The sequence below is a fragment of the Capra hircus genome, chromosome 24 (assembly GCF_001704415.2).
Source record: "Capra hircus breed San Clemente chromosome 24, ASM170441v1, whole genome shotgun sequence".
Classification (NCBI taxonomy): domain Eukaryota; kingdom Metazoa; phylum Chordata; class Mammalia; order Artiodactyla; family Bovidae; genus Capra; species Capra hircus.
The window spans coordinates 835,261-858,186 of NC_030831.1; the positions used below are offsets into that span (position 1 = coordinate 835,261).

The 22,926-nt window shown below is 42.3% G+C and overlaps 1 protein-coding gene across 4 annotated transcripts in view; it reads right to left on the reverse strand.

The window, feature by feature from the left end:
- The window catches only part of ATP9B (ATPase phospholipid transporting 9B (putative)), a 154,051-nt gene that overhangs the window by 80,913 nt on the left and 50,212 nt on the right, over positions 1–22,926 (reverse strand). For all 4 annotated transcript variants that reach the window (XM_018039529.1, XM_018039527.1, XM_018039528.1 and 1 more), the window contains 2 exons: positions 11,811–11,905; positions 3,778–3,858 (listed from right to left, as the gene is read on the reverse strand). In XM_018039529.1, coding sequence (XP_017895018.1) covers positions 3,778–3,858; positions 11,811–11,905 — 176 coding nt within the window. The remainder of the gene's footprint in view (positions 1–3,777; positions 3,859–11,810; positions 11,906–22,926) is intronic.

A 22,926-nucleotide genomic window follows, 5' to 3' on the forward strand; every position in this document is an offset into this window, starting at 1 on the left:
AGATTTATTCCTGAAATACAAGGATGGTTCAACATGCAAATCAATCAAGAAAATATACCATAATAACAGAATGAAGGAAAAAATACCGCACACGATCACCTCAACTGATGCAGAAAATGCATTTGCCAAAATTCAACACCCTTTCTTGACAGAAAACATTCAACAAACTAGGAATAGAAGGGAACTACCTCCTTATATTAAAAGCCATTATGAAAACCCCACTATGTGTATCATACGAAACACTAAAACCTTTCCTCTGAGATCAGAATGCCCGCTTTCACCACAACTAACTGATATAATACCCGAAGTTTCAGCCAGCCCAACTGTACGAAAAATAGAAGGTACAATTTAGAAAGGAAGATGTAAAATTATGTTTGTTGATGTTATGATCATATATGCAGAAAATCCTAGAGCTCACAAAAAAACTTCTAGTATCAACTTTTGAAAGAGAGGATGTGGCCTTTACACAGTAACTATTTCGTACTTCAATTTTTGACTGAACTGAAATGATCAACTTCTGACTCATTCACAGAGAGAGTCTTAGAATCTTAACACTGACAAACACACACAGTCCACACGGTGCATCCTTTAACCGCAGGCTAGTGGAGGTGCTCTAGCTGCGGCGCGGCAAAGTAAGCGCAGACTAGGACACACCCTGCCGACTGCTGAGTCACACAGCTACCATTTAAGGCATGAGACAAATAGATCAGATTACTCTCCAATGTGAATTCTGAATTACTTTTACTGTTCCTAGCAATTTCCATATTTAGTTTCCCTTCAGACTGTGAGCAATGTAACTATGGCACTGATTTTGATGTTGTGAACTCCTAGCATGGAACAGGCAGTCACATCTGTCCAGTAAGAGAATAAATCTAAGACGAAATAAACACGAACCTCTTCCTCTGGTTTCTAATCCTTGTGATGGAACTAATAATGAGGCAGCAGGAGAAGGCAATGGCACCCCACTCCAGTACTCTTGCCTGGAAAATCCCACGGATGGAGGAGCCTGGTGGGCTGCAGTCCATGGGGTGCCAAGAGTCAAACACGACTGAGCAACTTCCCTTTCACTTTTCCGTTTCATGCATTGGAGAAGGAAATGGCAACCCCCTCCAGTGTTCTTGCCTGGAGCATCCCAGGGACAGGGGAGCCTGGTGGGCTGCCGTCTATGGGGTCCCACAGAGTCGGACACGACTGAAGCGACTTAGCAGCAGCAGCATGCTGCTAAGCCACCTCATTTCTTTTAGTGACTCCTTAAGACCACCTGCCCACAGCTGGCCATCAACTGACCAAAAAGTACAAAGGGGCACAACTGTATTAGTTTTCAGCTCTCCCTATGGTCCCCCTGCTATGCAAAGTTAAAAACCATTGCTGAATGCCTATCTTTGAGTATAGTATTCCCACTGTGTGAAACTCCAAGACAGGCAAGGGCATAATAAAATGTAACACTGTTATAAAGCTTTCTGAACTGCAATTCTATACAATTTAGCTTTAAAATTTAAGTTGGTGCTCCCATTACTTTTCCAGAACTCTTTAATCACGTGAGTGCTTTTGTCAGTTTCTAACACAATTATGTGCTGAAGAATACACAGTGCCTATGAAGTTTGCTTTCAATTCTGTAACAACAATGATGGACTTTAAACATTAAACATTTTTCTAATATTGAGAAAATTACTGTAAAGGATAGTTCTTTACCAATCTCATACAGTACAGAAGACAGACTGGGATGATGGGAAAGAAATTATCTCTAAATAACTTTCTCTCTGGGTTTCCTTCCTCTTAATGTTATATAGTTTGAAAAGATAAAATTTGCCTTGAGGGGGAGAGTGCAAAATGTTATAATTTCAAGCTGTTTTCTCAATAGTGCACCCTATTTAACAAACAATAGGGATATGCTTTTTAAAAGGAGCATAAACAACGGTTTTGATTGAAAAAGACATGAAGTAAGTGTGCTATGGTTTACAAAGGAAATTACAGTAGAAAATGCAGCATAAAAAAGATTAAGTGGGAAGGTGATGTTAAAGGACCACAGATGCTGTTAATATTTCAAAACTGGCTACAGTTTTAAACTCCAAAGTACAGAGAGAATAGCTATGCCTTTAACAATAAGCAAAATTAATGATATCGATAATAACAACATGAATCACTTATATAACACAAAATGCCATATAGCACATAATTTATGTAACCCTGACATTGTTTCAAGGGAATGGACAGTAATCCCAGCGTGCATGTCTGCCTTACACTCTGCATGGGCAGTGACATACAGAATGTCTACTGCCACAGGACACCTTAATCAATCTTTGATTCTTATCAAATTACACAGGCTGAGTCAAAAGAAACATATTTTCTCCTTTGTATTGACACATTATACTATAAAAAAGGAATATAAGCAGACACCACTTTTTAAAATGTTCAGTTGTTATTTTGGTAAACTAAGCTCCAGTTACAAAACAAGTTACACTTAACATGGTTTTTTTCTTTCCTTTTTGAAAAATGCACACAAAAGCATAGATTTTTCCATCTGAAATAATCTAAAACTCATGTTTGAAATAATTATGACTGAATAATGAGTGAAACAATAATAATGAGTGAAAAAAAACTTTGGTAGGAACATCAAATGAAGGCACTGAACTGTACTGTTAAGAGCCTGCAGTAATTCACACAAGTTAACAAAAAGCCCAGATGCAATCAGGGTCTGGGCTCTGACACTATCCGTGCATTTGGACCTCTTCCCCACTCACAGGAAAATGCAGTCTTCAGAAGTCTCTCCCACATTTACGCTGCACGTATTAGCGACAGGTGATGCTGTCTGCTCTCACCATTGGCCTGGGCACTCCGGAAAGGCTGTGAGGCCATGAATAAACCGCAGCTACTTTTACGGCAGCACTTGCAGAAATAAAGTCATATAGTCATGCCTGTCTCCTCCTCCTCGTGTCTACATTCCCACTCTGCTCATTACCGACACACAATATGCCCTTAGTAAGAAAGAAGGAAAGTGAAAGTGAAGTCGCTCAGCTGTGTCTGACTCACTGCGACCCCATGGACACCAGTCTCCTCCGCCCATGGGATTTTCTAGGCAAGATTACTGGAGTGGGTTGCCATTTCATGCTTCCTCAAATGATCACAACTGTTCACCAACCCTTGTATGTGACCAAGAGTGAGACAAAGATGGTTGTACTACCAGAAATCTTTAAAAATAATTGCAGCAACTAAAAATAAACTACAATTGTAAATATTAAAATCCCTTAAGTATTATAAATCATTTGTAGCATCAGTATAAGGTGCTAAATCCAAAAGTTACCAAATCCTAACAATAATTGAGGGAAGAAGGGACTTTAAGCTATACCAAAACACCAGTGAAAAGAATGCAGAATGAAATACATGTATGTACATAAGAAAACGGATGTGCACTTACACACACACATCCATCCAACCAGTCAGTGAAAATCAAGAAATGATGTGGATATCATCCTGTCCAAAATAATAACTGAAACAGCTGAATTACTTCATTTCACTGACTCATAATATTTTAAGGGAGAAGGATCTTATTAAGAGTAAATATGCTAAAAACAGAAAAACTGTACTTAATGTATTTCAAAGAAATATCTGACACAGGAAAATTTAAGAACCTGAAATATTCTCTATGTCTTCACTTTTTAGCTCAGAGCTTGTTTGGATTGATTCTTGATTTAATTACACTTTCAAAATAAAGGTTTGCTATAATGTTTTTAACGTACACAATGAATATACTTTCATCTAACAAAAGATTTAACTTACCCTCGTAAATGTGCCTTCAAAGCTATGAATATCCAGTTGTGGCTTCTGAGCATAAACATAAGCGTTGATAGAAAAAAGGTCCTAGAATACAGAATATCTGAATTAATTACATGATAATTAAACAAAACTACTTGGAAAGTTCTCAGTTACCAGCTAATATTTTTCATATATCATTTACCAAAAGAGGTGATTTTCTTATATGTTGTGTGCCAGTACTGTGAATCGTGATGCAAAAGAACCCAAAGAAACTACCACTTTTAAGCTCAAGAGCAGTGCGGGGATCTCTTGACTTTAAAGGACGACTGCTATACCTCATGGCAGGTTGTGTCGGGAGCGGTCGGGAGCACCTAGCACTAAGCCCATGGACCATGAGCTTGAATGTGAGCCTGACCCACTTCCCAAGACTCCTCCTGTACACACACCTCCTGCAGCAGTCTAATTACTGAAGCCACTGTCCCCAAAGGGGATGACCTGCCCTGGACCGTGCCTGAGATAAACGGGCAGGATGGAAGGGCTGGAGCTATGGAATGCTATCTGAAAAGTCTGAAGGTTCAGAACGCCTCCTGACCAGTTCCTGAACACGACTGGTCTTCCTGCGAAGCCAGCCCGTGCCTATTCTCGGTGCTAACTACTCTGGGCCCTTTCATGGCAGCAACCAAGGCAGTGAGGCGCACATGCTGAGCCCTGGGGGTCCCCTGTGAGAAGCATCAAAACAGGGGGATCTGGAGGATCCCTCAACACAGTCCGCCATTTCTGTAAGCTTGGCTTTTGTTTTCTTTTTGCTTTGCCTCATGGCTGCTAACACTCAGAAAACCGCAGATTTCCAGGCGTGAAGAGCAAAGGTCAGATCACAGATGCTGAAGCTCCACAGAGGAAGTGAAGCCCCAGAGGGCAGCCCCACGCGCTCGGCCTGAGTCCCGAGCCCCTCATGCAGGCAGGTTCCAGCTCAGCCGGAAGGAGCAAAAGAGCCCCATGGCTCTCCACTGCAGGGAAGACGAGGTGGGGGTCTGATTTCAGTCCAGTCAACACCAGTTCAAACCAAACCAAATAAGAAACCCAATACTCTTCAGAACATTATAGAATCCAGAGTCTCTACAAGGTATCATTATGTTGAAGACACAATCCTAATGTCCAGACACAAGAAGAAATGAGAATACAAGATCCACATTCAAGGAGAATCTAATCAATGAAGACTAATTCTGACATGACCAGACATTAGAATGAGACCAGATGAGAATTTCAAAGCAGTTATTAGGACATTCCAAATCTTTAAAGAAAAACATTCTCTTAAAGAAAAAACAAATAAGAAACCACAGCAGAGAAAAAGAAAACATATTTACAAAAAAGGACCAATTGGAAATTCTAGAATTGAAAAAACACAATTGAAATAAATTCACTCATTAGATAGACTTAACGGAGAACAGAGTCGGTGAACCTGAAGACAGGTCAAGAGACGGCGACTCTGAAGAACACACAGGGACGAGACTGCGACAGCGAGTGTGGGTGCAGCGTCCCTGAGCACAGCAGGTGAGGTCCTGGAAGAGTGCACAGGAGAAAGAGCGGGAAAAGCTTTCTGAGAAACAGAGGCCAAAACCATGCCAGACTGGCTGACAGCCACATGTGTGCAGACTGAGGAGGCTCAGCAAACCCCCTAAAAGGTGGTTATGCTATCACAGTAATTTTTTAAAAGTGACATTTTCATACAACAGAATATCTTTTGATACATGGAAATAAAGAACTGCCTAGCAACATCCCCCATGTTTCTGAATGCACAAGAGCACTGAGAGGAGTGCATTTCATCTCGCATATTAGACATCAAATGACTGAATAATGGCACAATAATGAGAATGTCATTTGAAGCTTTTCATGATAATTTAAAAATCATTCTGAAGTTTTCAATAATGTAGGAATGCCTCTGCTATTAGGTCAAGGGCAACATTTGTTCACATTACTTAAAGGTCATTAAAATACATCCTTAATCATAACATGTGGTTCATTACAAATAAAATTGCTTTTCGTTCAATAAAACTAATTAAATGTAAATGGTATTGTTTACTGCTATACGGATCTTTTGAAATAAATCAGCGAGTCATGATTTATTGAAAATTGCTGTGACCGTGCTTCCCACATGCTTCTGAGCCCTGCCCGCATGGTGGTGAGAAGCCAGACCTGCCATCCTAGGGTGGGATCAGCCAGCAACACCACTCTGACTCAGTTTCAATTCTCTGATCACATGAGGTGCTCTGGACACAGTGGAACTGGAAAGCCTATTCATGGGGGTGTGCTCAGCTTTTCAGGAAGGGCTCTAACACAGGTCACCCATTCCTGGTGTCGCCACGGACACAACGCTCCACTGTCGATGCGACAAGCAGCAAATGGCACTGCACACTCCCAGAGCCTTTACGTCACACAGAAAGGTCAGATGAGCGGCGGTTATGGGTAGTGTAAGCTATCAGATGAAACACCAAACTGCTCTGCTATGTCCAAAATGAAATTAGAGCTTTCCTTCCTATGAAAAAAAGTCTATATCTAATATGCCAAATTATATGAAGTTACAGATTTAAATTGATGGTTGAATCACAAATTCAGCTATATTTATCAAAACTTAAAATACTTTCATTTTCCAGTTACCTCACCCAAATGCTTAACACACTATCAAAGTGTATCAACCATAAAATTTTAAAAGTAGCACTGTATGAACTGTACACTCTAGCTTTCTAAGCATTTTGTAATTCATACATCTGTCACTAATAAAACTGAAGAAAATATCCTTATAATACTGAATGTGATAGAAAGTACAGGAATATGATCACAGCCAAGGGAATATTCAAAAATACAGGCAACACAGTGGGATTCTAAACATTTTCTTAAGACATAACTTACAAGCAATAAATTATACATGCTTACAGTGTACAATTTTCTGCATCTTAATTCAAATACACACCTTGAGACCAATAGGATCAACGTATGGACATTTCTGCCAGCGCTCTGCAGGCCCCTCTGCACACAGCCTCCGTCACGGCTGACCCATGCTCCTGGAACCTACGTAACACCCACTACATCCTCTGTCACGGCTGGCCCATGCTCCTGGAATCTACGTAACACACACTACATTCTCCGTCACGGCTGGCCCATGCTCCTGGAATCTACGTAACACACACTACATTCTCCGTCACGGCTGGCCCATGCTCCTGGAATCTACGCAACACACACTATATTCTCCGTCATGGTTGGCCCATGCTCCTGGAATCTACGTAACACACACTACATCCTTGCTTGTTTGGCTTTTCTTTCAGAAAAATTCTGATACAGTGCCTTAACATTGCACTTCTTTTTTAACACTTTAGCAAATTAACTCTACTACCAATGTTCTGCTGCAACTGCTTCCAGGTGTCAAGCACCTCCCAACTCCTGGAAGGCAATGCAGAGGCAGACACTCTGGGGTCGGCCCCCACCCCAAGCGTAACAGCAAACAGACATCCTCCAGTCACGGGGGCGTGTGGCATCTCCCCTCTGCAACCCTGGGGAGACTACTTGAGGATGTGTGCTGGGAACAGAAGGCAGGACACAGAGGAGGGAAAGGGCGGCTGAGAAGCAGCAGCAGGAAGCCTCCAGGGCTCAGCGGACAGGCTGAGGCCAATAGGCTTCACGGCTGTCTCGGGCGGCCTACCCCGTTAACAAGCAGTGAGAACTGAAAGCTGGGCGTCTTCAGTGACAGCGCAACAGCAGAGCCTTCTCTCGTCAACACTGGAGAAAAGGAAGAGCGAAGCCAACAGAAACGCTGGGGGTCTAAGTGAGGGTGCAGAGCGCGGAGAGGAGAAGTGCGCAGAGAAGACTCCGGCCCGGCTGCAGGCTGCCGTGAAAAGAACCTGCTCGACCTCACTCAGAAAACCATCGTTCAGCCACACAGATTTAGCAACAGGACTGAACCTCCTTCCCTATGGTCTATGTGCAGGGAATATTTTAATAATTACAAGACAATAAATGCTAATGACCAGCCTCTCACTTTGAGACTACCGCTGACAAACACTGACAGTGGTTAAAATGATAAACACGGGTGAAGAACAGCCTTCTGGGCACAACACAAAATCCACGTTTGAAAAAGAAAACGTATAAATATTTACCTACATAGAATTTAAAACATTTACACATTAATATGGCAAAAGATATAAAGTGAAAAGTCAGGAAAGTCTGGGAGAACAGATGTGGAAAGGTCTGGAGAGTCTGCACACTCAGACACCAAAGTTGAGGCTTTAAAACAGAACCTCCCAGGGCAAGCTTAAAATTGTGCTAAAATAGTGAGCAAGTCAGCAAAGGGCCAGCAGTTGTTTTTGATTTCCTACTTAGAGTTCAACTCAAAACAAATGCTAGATGGACTGGAGGGTTCATGTGTAAAGCATAATTATTTTTAAAGTAACCATTTATAACCATGGAGTGGAAACAATCTAAGCAAGAAATAAAGGCAGTGATTATTGATTTTTAAAATATTTTTATTGAAATATATGACATGTAACGTTGTGTAAATTTAAGATGTACAAGTCAGTTTGAAAGTCATTGTAATGATAATTAGCACTTCTATCACATTATATAAAAAACCATTTTAGAGACTACTTTAAAACTATTGTTGCTGCTGCTAAGTCACTTTAGTCATGTCCAACTCTGTGCGAACCCTATAGACGGCAGCCCACCAGGCTCCGCCGTCTCTGGGATTCTCCAGGCAAGAATACTGGAGTGGGTTGCCATTTCCTTCTCCAATGCATGAAAGTGAAAAGTGAAAGGGAAGTCGCTCAGTCGTTTCCGACACTCCTCGATCCCATGGACTGCAGCCTACCAGACTCCTCCGTCAGGTCACTTTATTTAAGGAAAGTAAACTTTTATATGGACAAAAGAAACTATAAACAAAAATATTTAAAACAGATTAAAACAGTGAAGAATGAAAAATGATTAGCCAACTACATATAAAAACCTCTTTAAAAACATACAACAGGAAAATGGGTAGACAACATGAACAGAAACTTACAAAAAAATACAATGAGTCTACTTCCTTAGGTAAGAAATCTTCAACCTCACAAAAAGATTAAAAGCATATTTAAATGGGATGCCACTCTTGCAGTCATCAGACTGGAAGAGGCTGGCAGGTCACCTGACTAACGTACAGGAGATGAGCTGGTCTGTCACTGTCGTCTCCTAGAGAGCATTCTGGCGAAAGGGTCAAATCCCTGCACTATGCCTACTTCTGCACTCTGTTATCATCTATAAAATACCAACAACATTAACTTTCACATTCGCCAATACCAGGCTGGTCCCAGAGGTTACAATTTGCCAAATACCATGCAGCTAAAAAACTCCTTCAGAGACACGTATTTTTTAACATAAAAGAATAACCCCCAAACATACTGCTGAACGCCTAACAGGAAAAATGTGCACAGCTTCACTCACGTGTTTGTGAAGGAAGCTGTGTAGTTGAGAACAAGGGTATGAAGTGCCTTCCAGGACAGAGGAGACATGGCTGGGGTGTGCCCCGTCCTCCTGGCAGGTATGTTCCTGAAGTAAGCAAACCCTCCAATAGCAAAGGCCCATTCTCTGGACTTGTTAAAACTTTATGCTTGATGGACCACCTTTTAATTTTAAATGTCATGGAGCTCAGTTAGCCCACAAGACACATATTTCTCACTAAGAATTAATCAAACCTCTACAAGCTGTGTCACTGCAACTGGTGTGGGACTTGCCGTCCCACTGCAAGATGAACCAATCACGTGAGTCAGCTGTTTTCAGACACAGGACACAGTGTTCCTGGTAGAGTCGCAGGACTAGGACCCTCGGGAGACGAGAATGCAGCTGCAAGCCCCAGGGAGGCCAGCCTCCTGCCCAGGGGAGGTGCTGCATCCGGTGCCAGGCTGCCGAGCGGGGGGTAGAGCCCAGGGACCGGCGGGGGCTGGCAGGCACCGGCACAGAGGGAGTGGGAGGGAAGGATGGGCCACAGCTGGCCTGGTCCTGAGTTTGCTCCCCCGTCGGACTGAGGAGGACGAGGGAAGTGATGGCTAGAGGGAAGTGATAGCAGAGTGTGACCAGGAGCCTCCTGCCCAGCCCGAGGGACGACACAAAGTTGGGGAGAGACACAGTCTGAGTGGCCAGAGTTAGAAGTACCTCAGAACAGCCTGGGATGCCCAAGGTTACCCCAGGAGGCGCAGACCCTGGGGTCGGGTTACATTAGCATCATGATAAAGGGGATGCCAGGCCTCCCCAACAAAGCTTAAGAACAAGTCTTGGAAAGGTCAAGTTTATCCACAAGTTATGGAACTAAGAAAAGGAAGATCAGTAGGTTGCGAAGTAAGAGAAAAACATAGTATTTACATTATTCAGCACCCAATTAGAAGTTATCAGCAATGCAAGGAAGCAGGAAAGTGTGACCTGTAACAAGGAGAAAAATTCTTTAAAAAGAAACATACTCAGAAATAACAGAGACAACGGAATTAATAAACAAAAAATAAGTATCACAAACTGCTGAAAGAGTTAAATGAAACTATGAACACATTAGAGAGAAGAGGACTTAAACAATAACAAAAACTGGTGACCACATGGTACCTGGTTCCAGAGATTAAAAATACAGTATTTGGAATAAAATAATTTGTTGCTGCTGCTGCTAAGTCGCTTCAATCATGTCCGACTCTGCGACCCCATAGACGGCAGCCCACCAGGCTCCTCCTGTCCCTGGGATTCTCCAGGCAAGAACACTGGAGTGGTTGCCATTTCCTTCTCCAAGATCTTTAACAGAAAACTAGACATTGGTGAATTTAAAAACCGAGCAACATGGCAATTCCCTGGGAAGTGAGCATCAGAAGCTCGACACGGGGAGGAACGTTGAGTCTAACACACTTGTCACCCGTGTCCCAGGGAGAGGAGTCTGGGCAGAAAGGAGGACGGAAAGAGAAGAAAACCATGAGCCCACAGACCCAAGAAACCCAACAAACTCTAAGGAAGGAAGGAATTTCAATGCAGGTACTACCGAAAGTATAGCTGATGGAAAGCACCTAAGGAATCAAAACCCTGCCAAGGCTGACATGTGTCACACAGATTTAGTTTCCCCAAAGTGCGATACATACAAGAATGAGGGAGTCCCCGGTGATTCACAGAATTAACTGTGAACCATGAGCTGTCCCTACTTCCATCAAAGCCAGCCCATCTCAGGACAGTGAGCAAACCCAGAGGATTCAATCCCCTTCCCTGAAACAACTGCTTGGCTTCAAGGTCACTCTTAAGACAATCTCAGTCTTTCTTTACTCTCCAATGACTATCAGCAAATCATGTTAAGATAAAGCTGCTCTCATTCAAATAAATAGCACATACAACACAAAACAACACCGAACGGCCACAGCTGTGATTTTGCTTAAAGAAAAAAAAAAGATGTGTAGCAGTTTCAGAGATCCTGAGCACATGTGAGACGGACTTTCAGAGACCATGGAACACGCTGAAATCCACAAGCATGGTGCCCTCTATCCTGTCCATCCCCAGGCAGCAGAGGCCCAGCTGGAAGTCTGCAGCTGTCTTTCTCCTCCTCACGAGCTGACAGACACAGGGACACTGTACCTCCTCCTCCCCAGGGAGGACTTTCCCCTCTCAGAGGGAAAAGCTGAAGTGGATGGGCTGGGTTCAGGGCTGGGGATGCCCCCCTGAATTATCCCAAAGCAGCATCTTAACGGCCTTCTGGGAGTCAGTTAGTTACCAAAAACGGACTCATCTAACCCCCACCAGGAGTCTCGATTTCAAAGATTACTCAAATAACAGGATTAAAAATAGAAACAAGGAAAGGGAAAGAAAAGAAGGAAAACCTGAGCCAAGCTCAGAACATTCAAAACTACACCTCAAACAGGGTATGTGCTAAGACATCACAGAAATTATGTCGGCATAATTTTCGATGAGTTTAGTAGTGAAATTATTCTTTACATTATCAATGCATTAATGAAGTTAGCTGGTACGTAAGTGCACAGGAATGACCATACAGTAACTGATGGAGCAACGACAGCAACGCTCACCCCCAGAGCGGGCAGCCTCTGTGTGCAGCTCACCGCCACTTTCAGCTTCCAGTCAGTTTCACCATCGAGTTGATCAGTTCGAATAAAACATGAACCTTGGAATAAGAGAAGAAAAATTCCTGAGTTATGGGTACCTTAAAGCCACAATTCATCGTACAGTGGTGATACACAAATGATGTATCTAGAGATTCCCATTTTTCCCATGGAAAATCCTTGTAAGTCTACTTATTTGACTCACAAAATGAGTTTGCTGAAAAGACAGAGCTCTTTAACTGTTTAGGTAATTATCTCCTGTTTGGTGTTCTTGACTATTAAGGTTTAGTATTAATTAGTGCTTTATTTTAGAAAGGTATGCTGCTGCTAAGTTGCTTCAGTCGTGTCCGACTCTGTGAGACCCCATAGACGGCAGCCCACCAGGCTCCCCTGCCCCTGGGATTCTCCAGGCAAGAACAATGGAGTGGGTTGCTATTTCCTTCTCCAATGCATGAAAGTGAAAAGTGAAAGTGAAGTCGCTCAGTCGTGTCTGACTCTTTGCAATCCCACGGACTGCAGCCCACCAGGCTCCTCCGTCCATGGGGTTTTCCAGGCAAGAGTACTGGAGTGGGGAACCATTGCCTTCTCCGTAGGAAGGCATAGCGGTGGCAAAGAAGCACATGGAAAGATGCTCCACATCACAAAAGGGAAATGAAAGGGAAAACAACAAGGAGACACCACTCAACACCTATCAGAACGGCCAGACTCTAGAACACTGACAGCACCAAGTGCTGGGGGACTCAGAGCAACATGAACTCTCTTTCATGGTTACTGGGAATGCAAAATGGTGCAGCCACTTCAGAAGACAGTTTCGTGTTTTTTCACAAAGCTAAACATAATTTTACCATACAATCCAGCAACCGCACTTCCTGACATTTATCCAAAAGAGCTGAGGAACTTATGTCCCACGATATCCTGCATGCAGATTTTATACCAGCTTTATTCACAACTGCCAAAACTTGGAAACAACCAAGACATCCTTGGGTGAGTGAATGGATCACTGTGGTAAATGTGATAATGGAGAATAATTCAGCAATACAATAAAATGAGCTATCAAGTCATGAAAAGATATGGAGGAACTTTAAATGTTTCTCAGTGAAAGAAACGAATCTCAAAAGGCTGCATACTATGTGATTCCAATTACATGACATTCTGGAAAAGAAAAAACTATGGAAACACTGAAAAGATCAGTGGTTCCCCAGGATGGAGTAGGGGCAGAGGCAAACAGCCAGAGCACAGAAGATTCTAGTCAGTGAAAATACTCTGTATGATACTATATACAATGACGGATGGGTGTCATTATACATTTGCCAAAACCCACAGAATGTACTACACGAAGAGGGAATCTTAATGCAAATGATGGAAGCTTGGTGATGGTGATGTGCCAGTTTGAGTCTGCCAATTGTAACAAATGGCCCGTCTGGTGGGGATGCTGATAATGAGGGAAGCTACCCATGTGTGGCGGCAGGGAGTATACTGGAAACCTCTGTACCTCCTTCTCACTGTTCTGTGAACCTAAGAACAAACTACAAAGTTTTTAAAAACCTTGAAGAAACATATTCAGATTATTGTAGAAAATATAAACCAAAAATGTTACACATACGTTTGTTCTCTGCAGGATAGGAAAACTGCAAATAACTGAAGCTGGACTATAGTAACCTACATCTAAATTTATATTGGAACACCTGCAAAAATGGAGGTTATTTTTCACTGTACTTTTTTCATATTTATATTTCTGAGCCCCTCCTTCCCCTGTCTAGCAGTGTTTGCTCCTATCCATCAATTTTATGTAGAATTATACTATTGACCAGCACAGCTCAGCACAGTGCAGCTCTGGTGAACGGCTCATTGCATACATGTTCCTTTAACAGAGCTCAAGCTATGACAACTATTGGCTGACTACACATCCTCTCCACTTCAGTAGCTAATTTCATCAATAAGTTATCTCATGGCCTTTTCCCTTTTATCTAGAGGAAGAGACTGCCATATGCCAGGTCAGCTTTCAATAGTGATCTCTTCAGCAAAACAGAAGCATTAAATAAAAGGTTTGCATGCTATCTGGAAATAAATAGCTCCTATCAGTGTCAGACTTTTATTTTGGGGGGCTCCAAAATCACTGCAGATGGTGACTGCAGCCATGAAATTAAAAGACGTTTACTCCTTGGAAGAAAAGTTATGACCAACATAGATAGCATATTCAAAAGCAGAGACATTACTTTGCCGACTAAGGTCCGTCTAGTCAAGGCTATGGTTTTTCCTGCGGTCATGTGTGGATGTGAGAGTTGGACTGTGAAGAAAGATGAACGCCCGAGAATTGATGGTTTTGAACTGTGGTGTTGGAGAAGACTCTTGAGAGTCCCTTGGACTGCAAGGAGATCCAACCAGTCCATTCTGAAGGAGATCAGCCCTGGGATTTCTTTGGAAGGAATGATGCTAAAGCTGAAACTCCAGTACTTTGGTCACCTCATGCGAAGAGTTGACTCATTGGAAAAGACTTTGATGCTGGGAGGGATTGGGGGCAGGAGGAGAAGGGGACAACAGAGGATGAGATGGCTGGATGGCATCACTGACTCGATGGACGTGAGTCTGAGTGAACTCCGGGAGTTGGTGATGGACAGGGAGGCCTGGCGTGCTGTGACTCATGGGGCAGCAAAGAGTCAGACACGACTGAGTGACTGAACTGAACTGACTCAACATCTTTCAAAAAATAAATGAAGACCTAATGAAGATTTTATAGGAAATGTCTAGGACTGTTCAGTAAGAACTTAGGAAAGAAAGGCAGCACTGTCAACTTCTGAGTTAACTCATGTGGCTTGGCCTTGCTTCACATTATTATACGCTGATACACCACACTGGTCTTAGGTGTGTACCCAACATCCACTGAACACCACCGTACTGAAAGCATTATCCCAGGTACTACAGTTCCTACTGATCTTAATAAGGTTATGGTTTAATAATTAGATAGACAACAAAATAAAATTAAAGAAAAAAAATGTGCTGGGAGAAGCACAGAGTATGCATGCCACTGGCCATACAAGTAGCCCAGCCATAAAGTTCTAAAATAAAACTTGGTCATTTGGAGCGGCTTTTTAGAGCCTTATACCGGAAATGGGGTGGAGGACTTCTGTGAGAGGCCCGAAGGGAGAAGGATTCAGCTGGAAAATGACCATGATATACACTCAAGGAAAAGAAGACCCACAGTAGCATGTATCAAGTGTTCAAGTCTTCTGGGCATGGGGGTCCTCTGGTCACCTAGTGATTAGGATGCTGGGCTCTCATTGCCACAGGCCCCATGTTCAATCCCTGGCTGGGGAACTAAGGTCCCACAAGATATGCAGTGTGACTCCCCCAAGCCCCCAAAAGTCTCCTTAGAAAATTTTGAACCTCAAGGGCCAAAGGGCCAGAATAAAAGATACCAACAGTGGGCCAGGGCAGGAAGGATGAGGCCTGGGACAAAGTAGCAGGCAGAGCAGTAAGGGACACTGGAGGGATTCAACACAAGCACACTTCTCTGGCCCGGCTCTCTCCGAGTAGGGCTTTCAAAGATTATGATGAGAAATCTGTATGCAGGTCAGGAAACAACAGTTAGAAATGGACATGGAATAACAGACTGGTTCCAAATAGGAAAAGGAGTAATGCCAAGGCTGTATATTGTCACCCTGCTTATTTAACTTATATGCAGAGTACATCATGAGAAATGCTGGACTGGAAGAAGCACAAGCTGGAATCAAGATTGCTGGGAGAAATATCAATAACCTCAGATATGCAGAGGACACCACCCTTCTGGCAGAAAGTGAAGAGGAACTAGAAAGCCTCTTGATGAAAGCGCAAGAGGAGAGTGAAAAAGTTGGCTTAAAGCTCAACATTCAGAAAATGAAGATCATGGCATCCGGTCCTATCACTTCATGGGAAGTAGATGGGGAAACAGTGGAAACAGTGTCAGACTTTATTTTTTTGGGCTCCAGAATCACTGCAGATGGTGATTGCAGCCGTGAAATTAACAGACGCTTACTCCTTGGAAGAAAAGTGATGACCAACATAGATAGCATATTCAAAAGCAGAGACATTACTTTGCCGACTAAGGTCCGTCTAGTCAAGGCTATGGTTTTTCCTGCGGTCATGTGTGGATGTGAGAGTTGGACTGTGAAGAAGGCTGAGCGCCGAAGAATTGATGCTTTTGAACTGTGGTGTTGGAGAAGACTCTTGAGAGTCCCTTGGACTGCAAGGAGATCCAACCAGTCCACTCTGAAGGAGATCAGCCCTGGGATTTCTTTGGAAGGAATGATGCTAAAGCTGAAGCTCCAGTACTTTGGCCACCTCATGTGAAGAGTTGACTCACTGGAAAAGACTTTGATGCTGGGAGGGATTGGGGGCAGTAGGAGAAGGGGACGACAGAGGATGAGATGGCTGGATGGCATCACGGACTCGATGGACATGAGTCTGAGTGAACATGGGAGTTGGTGATGGACAGGGAGGCCTGGCGTGCTGTGATTCATGGGGTTGCAAAGAGTTGGACACGACTGAGCGACTGAACTGAACTGAACTGAACTGAACATAAAACTCCAAATTAAGGAAGCAGTAGTTATGGAGTCTACATTTTCAGCTAGAAACTATTTTGGATTTGGCTCCTCAAAAAATGTAGAGTTATATACGTATTCATAATAGGGTGTCACTTCTCATCAAAAATGAAGGCTATTACTATTTACCGAGCACCTACTAGATAGTGAAGGACAGGGGAGCCTGGCATGCTGCAGTCCATGGGGTCGCAAAGAGTCAGATATGACTTTTGAGTCTGAACAACAACTAAGTGACAGTCCTGGCCCACATATAACATCTGATGTCCCAGAGAGAGGAGGCAGGTGACTGCCTCTGTGCAGGCTCAGAGGAGACCTGCCCCACAGTCTTACCAGGAAGCACAGCTCCACGCCATCATCGGGTCCATGTGATTCCAGACCCCAGTGCCATACACCAACACAGACCTCATCACAGCTCATTTATCTAACAGCTTGAACCACATTACACAAACCAGGAATTTAGTTTGGATGCTGGTTGTTTAGTCAATGGTTTATTTTTAAAGACCTGGCTGACAACTTTGTGCAATCTTGCTCCCCCGCAGTACCCTCCTCTGATATCCTTGCTCAGAGTATTTCCTGGCTTTCTAGGCTCTGCATAAACCTCTTACTGGTTTAAAAAAAAAATAGTGCCTGAATGTGCTTAGTCGGTCAGATTCTTCACCCTTTATCAGTGAATGTGTATGGCTCATGGGGAACTCTCGCAATTCAGGACAGTCCTACTTTGGCCCCACAGTTGGTCAGGGACCAGCAGCTTGGAGGTTCTCTGCCTGAGCCTGGGACCACAGCCCTGGACAGACACACTGATGTCTAGGCTGATGGGCATGCATGTGATTCTGTTTTGAAGGTCAGCTTCGCAGGAACTGCCCTGGGAACAGGGCGGGGAATCTAGAGACTGTGCTCAGGCCCCGGGCCAGCACGGGTGAGCCTGTCTGTTTCCCAGAAGCCTTTCCAATCTGCCTCGAGTCCCACTCCCACTGCATAGAGTAGCCCAGTGTCTGCACACACAGACGGGTGGGGGGCTGTGTGGCCCCGACTGGCTGACTCTCCCCCGGAGTCTGGCAGGGAAGTTTCTGGCAGGGCTGCTGTGTCCCTTGCTGGAGTGCATCACAGATTTGTTCTCTGAACTACCGGCCACCAAACTCCCCAGTGTTTTCAGCACTGCCCTCATGCATGGACTTAAGCAAGATCTGTTCCCAATAAAGTTCACAGGGAAACAGATTTTGTTACGCATTATTTGTCAACAGATTTATGATAAGGAGAGTAACTGGTTACAGCTAAAAAGGAGTTCAAGGAAATTTGCAGTACATATTATTTTACACTTAAACTTTTTTCTCAAGATTGCTTTTTTCCTCTTAAATATATGCATGTTTGTATACATCTGTGTATGTACTTCATAAAGTACACAAACAACTTAAAAGGGAGTGGATTCTAGATTCTGTCTGACACATACTTTGAGATGTCGATGCCAATGGCTCTGCACTAAAGGTTTGCTTTCTAACATATAAAATGAGACTAGAGACTCTCTAAAGCCTCTTAAATTTCCCATATTTTGTGTTTATATATCTTACCTAGATATCTGTAAACTTAACAAACACTAAAACAATATACATGCTCTTCTTCAAAGTAAAAGGATATGCCTCATGTTAAATAATTACACTATTCTTAAAATTGTAGAGGAAACTGACATATCATTTATCTTCCAGTACAGTTAACAGGGACAGGGAGGCATGCTACATTCCATGGGGTCACAAAGAATTGGACACAACTGGGCAGATGAACAAGTTAACATTTCTAGTCTCAGAGTAACTGATATGATTTAAAGAGAGAAAATGAACTGTAGAAAAATCATAAATATGGTCAACTTGTCTTACACGAACTATGTCTAGTAATTTTTTAACAGCAAGCACAAGCTATAAACCGATGCCACTTAAGGCTCAGTAAAAATGAATTATTAAATTGGTCTGCTTATATCCTATTACTGACTTCTTATGAATACTTGATTTTATTTGGTATAATTGACAAGAGTTGACAGCAAAGGACAGGTTTAATGATAATCAAATGAAGATTAACTCATGTATGTGTCGCCTAGGACAGCTGGTGATAAAGTAATTGATGGGACCCTCAGAGACAGGGCACACGAATCTGTCATAAGTTTTAATAAGTTACCCTGTAATATTAGCAGCCTGCCTGCAACAGCTCACACATCCAATGGCTCTGAAAGAGACAGGCTACAGTATGTGCCCAACAAAAGAAAAATAGACATTGACTTTGCATATGTAATACCAGATCGTTTGCCATTAAACTTAATTTCTAAATCATTTATATAACTTAATGACTCTGTATGAAATTTTTAAGCTAGTGGTGAGATGAATAGTACCAGACAGAGCATGCAGAGGAGTACAGTGGCGTTTGTCTACCCCTCGCCCACTAACAAGTGACAGCTGAACTCTTGTGGTATGTCCCGAACACTTAAACAATGATGTCATCACTTAGGAGACAAGTGAAAAAGATATTGGCATTTATAAGAGATTGATGAAAATTAGTTCTAAAGCATTAATTTCTCTTAATACCACTAGAAGAATTGTGTGCATTCAGGAGATATTTGATCTGAATTAAGAAACTGATGAAGCAATTGATTAATTGGAATTTAAGCCATCAGTCACCAGATCCATCAACAGCTTCATTTACATTCTAAACAATCAACTGACAGCCCGACAGAATACCCTGTATTAATACACAGTCAATATGATGCCACCAAGAGACTCGCTGAGCTGTACTGACAAACGCCCAGTGGCTATTGTCCAAACTTGAACATGCTGCACAGATTTAAGACTTTTATATTGCCTAGGGTTAAAGATTCTTATTATAATAGACAATGTATTATCAGGGCTTCCTGAGCTAAAACTAAAAAATAATAAAATAATATTTATAGTGTTAGCAGATACACAAAAAACTCTGAATGTGTACTTTTAAAAATTACACTTTAATTTAAAAACTTAAATAATTATGTAGTCACAGAAATAGAATTTCTAAAAATAAATCTTTAATCAAAGTAATATTATGACACAAATTTTACATAGCTAGAAGCTATGCAGTCATTTTATAAAGAGAAGAAAAATATCATGAAACAGGAATCTGACATGTTAATATCTCCATATAAGTATTAGTAACTGTTTTAACAATTAAAACTTGACATAAAAAAATCCTAAACCTGAGACATATAACTATAGGTTAGAACAGATGACAGCATGATCTTAAACTTGGGTCATTAATAATCTTCTAGGAATATCTGAAATAACAGAAAAATCAGCATACATGTGTATTATGCACATTTTTTTCAGGAACAAAGTGATAATCCTTAAGAGTCTCTAAAAGATCTATGTCCTCCAAAATATTAAACATCATTACCCTATAGAGAGAAACTGTCCCTACAACATAGAATACAAAGCAAAATCCGAGAAAAAGGAGACATTTTTAGAACATAATCAATTTGGATACAATTCTATTTATCTGAAGTCAGCACAATAGACTATATCATTTGTCTAATGTTCTAATATTCTATTTGCCTCGCTATCTTACCATGTCATGCCATAACAATTATACAGTGGCTGAATTACGATTTCTAAAACTTTGGCGAAGAATTTGTATTCTAGCCTTCAGATTCTTGCTCTGAAAAATGGACTTTTCTAATAATCTTCCAGCTTTAAAGTGATGGATATTGTTCACATTTAATCTCCTAACATAATCTGCATAATATATTCTTTTAAGTTAATTACCTATAGCCATTTTCACATTAAGTATAATATTCTTACATATATATCTACCATAATCACTACAAAGGCAATAAAATATAAAAGCACCTCCCAAATACACACATTTTGTTATTCATTATACTGAATACATTTACAAACAAAGATAAGCAAATCATAAATAAGGAGAGATGGCAGTGTAAAAATCTCTGTAAACCCATTCCTCCATAACTGTAATGAGAACATTAGCAAAAGGTGTCAAAAGCAATTTTTTTCAAAACTCTGGAAAATAATCAGACTTGTAACAATCCCACGTGCGTTTCTTCAAGAAATGGGGCTAAATCTAGTTCTAAGCGACCTATGTGGTCTGATGTGGCCCTTTTCCAGTATTCTGCCCCCAAATCAAACTTCACAGAGCTGAGGAAACCAGTGGCCTGGTAGACACTGAGGGGAACAAATGAGGGCTGGGACGCGCCAAACCCCAAGCCCAGAAAGCTATAATCACCTGACTAGGTAGGGTCTGTCTGGCTTTGACCCAGCCCACAGTTGAGTCATGGAGAATGGTGTTTCTCCTGGAATCTCTGTCAGAAGAAATCAGTGGCAATTGTTCACTATCGCAGCTTCCTTGCGTGGTAGCAAAGCTGCGGTAAACAACAAGCTGACCACAAAATTTAGAAGAAAAGCTGGAAAATCAGATGACAAGGGGTAAGAGCTCTACCACGTTCCCAAGAGTCTAGAAGGCCACCTGCCAGTGCAAGGATACACACATCCCCTTGAAAACCGGAAAGGCCCAAATTTCTAAGCCTGGTGGAACCTGAAGGTCTGTACAAGCAAGACATGAAGGCAAAGGCAGAGTTTTGACTGCCTGTCACAGCTCTGCAGGTGCTAAGGGAACACTACTCTATCCGTAAAAGATAGACCTTCCAACTCTACTAGTTAACAGTCTCTGTCATTCAGAGTTCACTAGGTGATGGAGGGGGACAGGACTGTTACACACGGTCATTTAGGAACTTAAGCTGAGGGAAGCTCTGCCATCTTCAGCAGGCAGCTCCCAAGGTGAGAGCAGTCATGGAGACAGAGCCAGTGCAGGGAGAGCCAGGGCTGAAAGCGGAGCACGCAGCATCCAGCCACCCTCCGCCTGCCAGCTCAGGGCACGGCTTCGTCTAACTCGACAGGAAACGGGAAGGGACTGGAAGAGTAGTTCTCCAGCCTCTGTCCCACAGGAGAAAGAAACTGCCCATTAAACAGCACACAATAAAGTGAATTTAGGTAAAGGGAACATTTCAAGCAAAGATGGGCTCAATAAAGGACAGAAATGGTCTGGACCTAACAGAAGCAGAAGATATTAAGAAGAGGTGGCAAGAATACACACAAGAATTATACAAAAAAGATCTTCATGACCCAGATAACCATGATGGTGTGATCACTCACCTAGAGCCAGACATCCTAAAGTGAGAAGTCAAGTGGGCCTTAGGAAGCATCACTATGAACAAAGCTAGAGGAGGTGATGGAATTCCAGTTGAGCTATTCCAAATCCTAAAAGATGATGCTGTCAAAGTGCTGCACTCAATATGCCAGCAAATTTGGAAAACTCAGCAGTGGCCACAGGACTGGAAAAGGTCACTTTTCATTCCAATCCCAAAGAAAGGCAAAGCGAAAGAATGTTCAAACTACCGCACAATTGCACTCATCTCACATGCCAGCAAAGTAATGTTCAAAATTCTCCAAGCCAGGCTTCAACAGTATGTGAACCGTGGACTTCTAGATGTTCAAGCTGGTTTTAGAAAAGGCAGAGGAACCAGAGATCAAATTGCCAACATCCACTGGATCATCGAAAAAGTAAGAGAGTTCCAGAAAAACATCTACTTCTACTTGACTGACTGCACCAAAGCCTTTGACTGTGTGGATCAAACAAACTATGGAAAATTCTTAAAGAGATGAGAATACCAGACTACCTGACCTGCCTCCTGAGAAATCTGCATGTGGGTCAGGAAGCAATGGTTACAACTAGAAATGGAACAGACTGGTTCCAAATCTGCAGAGGAGTACGCCAAGGCTGTATACTGTCACCCTGCTTATTTAACTTCTATACAGAGTACATCACGAGAAATGCTGGGCAGGAAGAAGCACAAACTGGAATCAAGATTGCCAGGAGAAATATCAATAACCTCAGGTATGTAGATGACACCACCCTTATGACAGAAAGTGAAGAACTAAAGAGCCTCTTGATGAAAGTGAAAGAGGAGAGTGAAAAAGCTGGCTTAAAACTCAACATTTAGAAAACTAAAATCATGGCATTCAGTCCCATCAATTCATGGCAAACAGATGGAGAAACAGTGGAAACAGTGAGAGACTTGGGGTTCCAAAATCACTGCAGATGGTGACTACAGCCACAGAATTAAAAGACACTTGCTCCTTGGAAGAAAAGTTATGACCAACCTAGACAGCGTATTAAAAAGCAGAGACATTACTTTGCCAACAAAGGTCCATCTAGTCAAAGCTATGGCTTTTCTAGTAGTCATGTATGGATGTGAGTGTTGGACTATAAAGAAAGCTGAGTGTCAAAGAATTGATGTTTTTGAACTGTGGCATTGGAGAAGACTCTTGAGAGTCCCTTGGACTGCAAGGAGATCCAACCAGTCAATCCTAGAGGTAATCAGTCTTGAATATTCATTGGAAAGACTGATGCTGAAGGTGAAACTTCAATACTGTGGCCACGTGATGGGAAGAACTGACTCACTGGAAAAAGATCCTGATGCT